This window comes from Xiphophorus hellerii, chromosome 19 (assembly GCF_003331165.1).
Source record: "Xiphophorus hellerii strain 12219 chromosome 19, Xiphophorus_hellerii-4.1, whole genome shotgun sequence".
Lineage (NCBI taxonomy): Eukaryota > Metazoa > Chordata > Actinopteri > Cyprinodontiformes > Poeciliidae > Xiphophorus > Xiphophorus hellerii.
The window spans coordinates 23,498,589-23,506,638 of record NC_045690.1 but is presented as its reverse complement, the minus strand read 5'-3'; the positions used below and the strand labels follow the sequence as shown (position 1 = coordinate 23,506,638).

Below are 8,050 nucleotides of genomic sequence, written 5' to 3'. Positions count from 1 at the left end.
CCAGTAATGGTACTCTGAGAACCTCCTGAGTGTGATCTCTGAGCTTTATCCGAGAAGAACTCTTTGTAATAATCACTCTTGTTGCTTCCCTGTTCTCAGGTTTTTCCTCGTGACGCCGTGTGTTCTCCTTGAGAACAAAACAAAACAAAACATGAGAAGACCTCGTTCTGGATTTCTGTCTTGTCAGTACAATTAGACTGAATCAAGTTTGAAAAATGACGGTACCAAACTAAAAACATATGATTATGAAAATAACATTGATCCAGACAGTAATGTATTACATGCAACTAACAATTGCAAATATTATACAAATAAACAGCTTTGGACTCTGATATTTTTTTCACTTATTCATTTTAATTGTTGAAGTCTTCATACAAAGGTTGACAATATTAGTGAATATTTGAAATTATTTATGTCACTTTCAAGTAATAACATTATCTGTGACCTTGTTAAATGACTAATCTTTAGATTTCGAGTTGGAGGGGTATAATCTCTTTCATACAAATGGAGTGGAGAACAAAGGTGGGGGTGTTGCTGTATGTTAGTTGTTCCTTGAGATGTGAAAAATTAAATGTATGTTATTTGCTTTGGATGACATGATGGAAAGTTACTGTTGAAACTGAGATGGAGAAAAATAAGTAACATTGTAGCTTGTATAATTAATGCCAGGCTCTGTTAGAAATAGATGTGAAAATCTCCTGAATGGATTAAATGATAGGAAAACTTGGTTAATATGTGGAGATTTCAATATTGATTTATTAAAACAAGGACAACACAAAATGACTCAGATTTTGCAGATGCCATGTTCAGTAGAAGTTTATATCCAGTGATTTCTCAACCAGCCAGAATTACTAGCACTAGTGCAACTGTGGTAATTTTTTAACAACAAAATTGGAAAGGTTATGTGCAGTGGGGTCCTAATAAGTGATATAAGTGATCATTCGCCTATATTTATGGTTCCTCACAGTGAAGTAAAAAAAACTTTTAACTTTACTGTTAAAAGTTTACTGCATGTTATGTCTAACATGACATCAAGCATGTCAAACCGGAGTGGGGTTTATGTGAAGGATGTGAATGTGACATATGAAACATTCTTATAGATTTATAAATCATTATATGACAAGAATTGCCCAATTTTAGCATCTTGCAAAAATAAAAATATAAATGTAAAACCCTGGATGATCACAAGATTGTTAAAATCCTGCAAGAAGCAAAATAAGTTATATAAAGATTTTGTGGCGCAGTTGGTAGAAATTGTTGCCTTGCAGCAAGAAGAAAAGTTCGATTCCCGGCCCGGGGTCTTTCTGCATGGAGTTTGCATGTTCTCCATGTGCATGCGTGGGTTCTGGCAAACCTGTCCAGGGTGAACCCGCCTCTCGCCTGGAACGTTAGCTGGACAAAGGCACCAGCACCTCCTGACCCCAGTAGGGACAAGGGTGTAAGAAGATGGATGGATGGAGATTTTGTCAAATTTCCAACTAAACCTAGGGAAATGAAATACAAGGAATACAAAAACAAACTGACAATATTAATAAGAAAAGTTAAGAAAGATTACTATAACTTATAGCAGTGAAAGAGAAGAAAAATATTGGCCAAAGCAGGACTCTTATATATAACAAACTATGCATGTCATGAACAGCAATGTTCTGGTTTTTTTCATTTTAAGTGGGGGAAATCACTTATATTGAAAGCAAACTATTGGAAGTTGCTGCTGTAATCTGATTCTTTTAATAAGCCATGTAACTTTCTATGATCCCAGATATATAACAGGTGTAATACTGGTGTGTGGCCGGGGTGCACACACCTGATGTTGCTCAGACATTCTTTTGTTTTGAGTCTGTCATTGTACAGCTTAAATACCTCTGAATACAGATTTGATTTAGATTTTTATTTACTTATCTTTTAAGTCCTTTTGTTCATAGTTTTAAGTCGTTGGCTATTTTGGAAGCAATGTTCTTGAAAGCGATGGACGACCCGGATATCCTTTTGAAGCGGACGCCGTTCAGGGAGAGACGGGGGAGCTTGCAGACCTCCATCTCCCACTGGACCAGGTTCTCGGCCCGCCCGTCGCCATGGACGCAGAGGAGCAGGAAACTCTCTTGCTGTTCGTAGTCGCAGTTGTTGGCGTCGAGCACCTTGCGGATCTCCCTCATGATGTCGCAGGGCTCCATGGAGCTGGTGGTTCTCATATTCCAAGTGAATCTGAGGGAGCGGGGCTTACCGTCTTTAATTTCCCCTTTCTGATCCCCAGGTACATGGCGACTGTGGGGAGAAAGACACGGAGGAGAGCTTGGCTTAGATTGGCTAAGAAGAAATTAAAATCCTGCTGGGATTGTTTGCAACAAATCTTTCACAGAAGTGACTTTTTGTTTCTTTTAGGGGCGGCAGTGAATGAAACTATAAAGTCTAATAAAGCTGAAGTTTTTCTTACTGTGACCTGAGCCGCTCTGAGCTCAGTTTATCTTTATGTCACATTTAGGTTGCAGCACAAAGCTGTGGAGCCTTTAACTAGACAAAATGGAGTCAACAGTCATTACAGCTTTTTTTATTTTTTGCTTGTGAAACCAACTTTTCTTTTATTCCAGTTTAACGGTAAAGTTAAATCTTGTTTTAATAATAATAAAAAACAGTTGTAAATAATCTATTACCATATTTACTCTCTCGTTACTTTTACTACATTTTGTCTGTGACTTCCAAACTGAGAAAGGGGAAGTAAAAGAAAGTAAAACAGACTGAAGCCATCTCTGAAAAACCCAGAATATCACTGCAACATTAAGATTTGATTCACTGTACATAAATAAATTTTAAAAAAGTTCTTTAACTGTCGATAAGATGTTTGAAACATAAACTAGCGATGGGTCCGGTAACACCGATGCGTCGGCGCATGTGTCAAGCTCATAGACCAAAATCAGCGTCGGTGCGCGTATCGTTTTCAGCAAGTCACGTGACCGATACAGGAACTGTTTCCAAATGACACTGGTGCGCCAAACTGTTTATATATGGAAGCCAATCTGTCAACGGGATGCATTTGCCAAAATAATTCTTGATCTTTTACGGTACAGCGTCAACTATGGAGCCTCAAGGCAAACGAAAGGTTTGGTAGTATGGGGCCATTTTCATCTTACGTCAGAAAATAAGGTATTGGTTCTCACTTCGTAGTTGTTTCATCCGGTTCTTTTCACTTTCTACTCGATCTATCTGAATCCAAATTCAGCTGAAACCGACTCTTAGTTTACTTTCATATTATGTTCTGCAGGTTAAGTTTTGCATGTTTCTCCTTTGAAATTATACATTTCATAATTTTATTCTTAAATTACCCTCCATAAATAAAAATCTTTAGGCAGAAAAAAGGGAAATAAAGACAATCCCGCTATAAATAAATACAAAAAAGACATTTCCAGCAAAACACATCCATAAAGATCTGCGTACAAAATTTAAAAGACAAAATGTAAGTTATGTGAACAATATACAGTGTCACTAAAATCTGTTTTATTTAAATAAATTCACCTCCTCAATGCTGAGGCATAGGGCATCAGAATGAAGTCACAGATACACCTGGATAAACTCAGGTATACAGCCAGTCTACAAATTACTCAGCTGCTTTTTATCAATTATTTCATATAAATGTATTGTTTACTTCATTTTTTCTACAGCAAGAGAAGTTGTGTCAAAAAAACGGAACAGACTAAATTTCTAAATTTTAGAAAAACTTTTTTTTTTTTTTTTAAATGAAAATTTGTGGGAAAAAACACCAACAAAAAAACCCCCAGTCCACAAGCATCCTCATTCCAAACACGATCGCTTTCATTTTCATCACTTGGTTCATGTTCACATTACTTATTGACTGTATCGAAGAATATCAAATATATTTTGATTTTAACTGAAGATATGACATCATACAATATATAATATACGATGAAATTAAATGACTTAAATCTTATTGTATAGACTAGGTCATCAAATCAGTCTGTGAACTGCGTTGCCTGCAGGGATTTTTAATGTCCAGCAGGTGTCAGTATTCAGTGACACAGTATTGACGCGGTATCAATACAGTTTTGCTTTGGGTCAAAATGATACATGACGCCTCATTTACCCATCACTAACATAAACATCTTCATACCTGACAATTGGAGATTAAAAACTTATTTCTGAGAGGAAATGACAATTTTAAAGTAACTAAACTACTTATAACATTCCTCAATAATCAATAAAAAAATATTGACTGACTTTAAAGCAGTCAAACTTTTTAAATCTATTTTTATTTCTGATTAGCTCTTTCCATGTTTCCTCATGTAGCAGAAGCTCCACGTCTTCTTACTAATTTATAAGATCAAAGGGATTCCTTCAAAACATGTATTTTACATAACAGTATAAAATCTTTTTGTAACTCCAGTATTCTAATGCATATTAGTTTTATTTGAAATAAATCTATTTTGTTTGTCTTTTGTGTCATTTTGATTTGAAACCCCAGTAATTATTGACTTAACATTTAAATCTATTTATTTAGTAAATAACACAAAGAAATTCTGGTCGTTTCTTCTTCTCTGGCTTTACAAACCAGAGAAGAAACAAGCAAAAAAAAAAAAACAACATTTCTACTTTTCATATCCATTTTTCTTTTAAATGACCAAAATTTGACATTTTAAAATAGTTTTTACTAAAAACCTCCACCGCTTTCTGGGTTTTTCATAGATCATGTAAAGGAATATTTTTGGAGAATCTCAACAGAAATCGGAGACATTTCAGCAGAATTAAAGCAGACTTTGAATCTTCAGCTAGCATGCAGCGTTAGCAGAGCGGCACGTCACACAGCCATGCAACCGCAGCAACAAAGCTGCAACAACACACTGCTGCAACTCCTACACACTCAGGGCAAAGCAGCGCGGGCCTGACGCTACATGGGAAGCGGTGTGTGTGTGTGTGTGTGTGTGTGTGTGTGTTGGGGGGCAGCAGGTATAAGCTCACCTTGAGCCCTCAAGTCTCCCGTTTCTCTCAAACTCGGTTGAGACTCTGAGGCGCCGTGAGAAGATTCACACGGGGAGTCAGAGGAGAAGAAAACAACAAAACAGATTGTGGATTGTGCACAACACAAATCATTTCTCATCAATTTCAGTGAATGGAAGAGAAAAGAAAAGAGAAATAAAGTGTGTGACGGAATACGTTAGCGACGGTGTGAGCCACCACCAACACGTCACTGCTCAGTGACGTGAGCAGTGAGCTCACTGCTCACGTCACTGAGCAGATGAAGCGGCCGGGTTTGCAGTCAGCGTTTGCTGCCTCAAGTTAACGTTAGCTTCCAAGTCTCAGTTTCTTACAATGTAATGTTATTTAATTGCATTTCACAAATTACTTCAGGAGCATAACGAGGTGCAAAGCGTTTGCTAGCATGAGCTATTTTCACAAAACCCTTCAAAGGTGAACGTTGAACGTGTTTGGAGATTTGAGGACATGAGCTAATTCAAGCGACACCGGTTTCCTTGACCGGTGGTTCCGTTTGGCAAGCAAAATAGCCGCTACAAACTCAGCCCCTACCTTCTCCGAAGCTTGACTTTTTGGTTCAAACTAGCTTCAACCAGTCTGCATTTATACGTCAAATAAATGCTGCTTTAAATCCCGCTGGAAGTGACAGCTACTGCGTTCATGGGCAACGCACGTGGTGTTGTTTTCACCGGAAGTGACGTGAAAAGGCCCGGATGATGATCACCCGGCGACGAAAGACCCCGGATGTAGTCAGTCGAGAACGGCGGTGACGTCAAAATGCTAAGAGATATATTAATAGTAGCGCCATTCTATAGCGGGCTGCACAGTGGCTCAGTCCGTAAGGTTGTTGCCTTACAGTCGGAAGGTTGTGGGTTCGCTTCCCAGAACTACTGTAGGAGTTTGCATGTTCTCCCTGTGCATGCGTGGGTTTCCTCCGGGTACTCCGGTTTCCTCCCACATTCCAAAAACATGACAACAAGGTAAGAGTTCATTGGTCACTCCAAATTATCCCTAGGTGTGAGTGTGTTCCCCTTAGATAGAAATGGATGAATGGAAATAAATTTTTTTTTAATGATTTATGTTAATCGCCATATAGAGACGTAATAAATTCAGATGCTTTGACTCGCCAGTAAGCGCTTTGCTCTCCTCCCACAGAGCCTCCTTCCCACTTTTTTTGCCAGGTGACTGTTGAGGAGTTTGTCCATGGACAAACAGCAAATAGGAGCTTTGTTGGGGGGTTTTCTACCGCAAAATTAATAACAACGAATCAAAAGTTATTCACTTCTTTTTGCTTCATTTGAAAAATATGCACAATTTGATGAATCGTTTTTTTTCCATTGTGAAACCAACTTTTTTTTAGCTAAGGCTAGGCTAACAGACATTAAGGGTGTGAGAAGCTTCTTACCACAAGAAGGATCGATCAGCGATTAGTGCGTCGTTAAGCGCATCATTCGAGAGCGCATTAGTACGCGGCTGGTGTGCAGCGCCAGCAAACAGCGAGATGTGAACCGGAAGGAAAACATGATGTCTACCAGGTGAGGGCAAGTACACCCAAGTACACCTCGCTGCAGCAAGGACGTAGCAATACAACAAATGGCAAAGAGTAAATCTCCAGGCCTCGATGGGTTAATCACTGAATTTTATACTTTCTTTTGGAAAGATTTATAAAAACTATTATTTGAGGCCCTGCTGGAATGCATTTCAAACAATAGTCTCTCTCCCACCATGAAACGAGGTCTGATTACTCTGATCCCCAAAGCCAACAAAGATCCTTTATCACTAAACAATTGGAGACCCATCACTCTTTTATGTACAGATTATAAAATTCTAGCTCTTGTTTATGCCAATCGCTTAAACAGTGGATTAGGAACGATTATTAATGAATGCCAATCAGCGTTTTTAAAGGGAAGAAATATCCATCATCACACTAGACTGATTTTTGATATGATTGATTATCGTAGCTTTTTTGATAGTGACAGTTTTATTTTATTCCTGGATTTCTTTAAGGCTTTTGACTCACTGGAACACTGCTTTATAATAAAAACATTGAAATATTTAGGCTTTGGGGAAAAATTTTGTAATATAATTAGTTTATTTTATACTGATATAAGTAGCTGAGTTTCCCTGGGAACGAGTTTGACCCCAAGTTTCTCTATGTCAACAGGAATCAGGCAGGGCTGCCCAATTTCACCTAAATTATTTATATTAACATATCAAATGCTTACCTTACTAATTATGAACAATTCTAATTTGCACGGTATCAAAATTTTTGATAAGGAATTCAAGATAAGTCAATTTGCGGATGATACAACAATTTTTCTAAGAGACAAAACTATGGTAGACATTGCGCTAAAATCTATTTTAATGTTTTCCGGCGCATCTGGTCTGTCAATATTGATAAATGTGAACTTCTGCGATCCATTCCAGCTCTGAGACGTCTATTGCTTCCATTACAGTTAAGTCTGAAGTTAAATATCTGGGAATACTGATTTCAAAAAATACTATTAGAAGAGAGGAGGAAAACATTGGAAGTTGCTTGGATGGCATGAAGAGATCCTTGAGTCTTTGGTTAACTAGAGATCTGACTATTTTTGGACGAACTCTTCTGTCCAAAGCTGAAGGAGTGTCTAAGTTAATTTATCCATGCCATTCTGCTTTTATCTCTGACAAGAATATTAAGAAAGCCAATTCAATAATCTTTCAATTTATCTGGAGGAATAAAACTCACTATTTAAGACGATTTCATCTTATTAAAGATTATGATAAAGGAGGAATTAGAGCTTTGGATTTTGAGGCTCTGATTGGTTCATTTAGAATAAATTGGCTGAAAACCTATTTGTCTCATTCCAACTCGATGTGGTTTCATATCCCTAAATCTATATTTAATAAGCTCGGTGGCTTGGATTTCTTGCTTAAATGTGATTTTGAATTAACCAAGATTAATATTGCACTGTCTAATTTTCACAAGCAAGTTTTTACGTTTTTGGAAAATGATATTTACCCACAATTTTACCCCACATGGATCCGTTGTGTGGAATAACAGATCAATATTAATAAATAGAAAATCTAT

At 37.5% G+C, this 8,050-nt stretch overlaps 1 protein-coding gene across 1 annotated transcript; it reads right to left on the bottom strand.

Moving 5' to 3' along the window:
- Positions 1–1,890: 1,890 nt before the first annotated feature.
- LOC116709260 (MAP/microtubule affinity-regulating kinase 3-like) lies at positions 1,891–8,000 on the bottom strand. The gene is made up of 3 exons (XM_032547674.1): positions 7,994–8,000; positions 6,386–6,545; positions 1,891–2,262 (listed from the first exon to the last, which is right to left on the bottom strand). Exons 1-3 carry the CDS (start codon positions 7,998–8,000, stop codon positions 1,917–1,919), a joined length of 513 nt encoding a protein of 170 aa, XP_032403565.1. The 3' UTR covers positions 1,891–1,916.
- Positions 8,001–8,050: the final 50 nt, after the last annotated feature.

Excerpts from the sequence above, each read along its gene's own strand:
- LOC116709260 (XM_032547674.1), bottom strand. Across the intron at positions 2,263-6,385 it reads GCTGATCGATCCTTCTTGTG|TCGCCATGTACCTGGGGATC; the intron begins GTAAGAAGCTTC and ends TTCTCCCCACAG.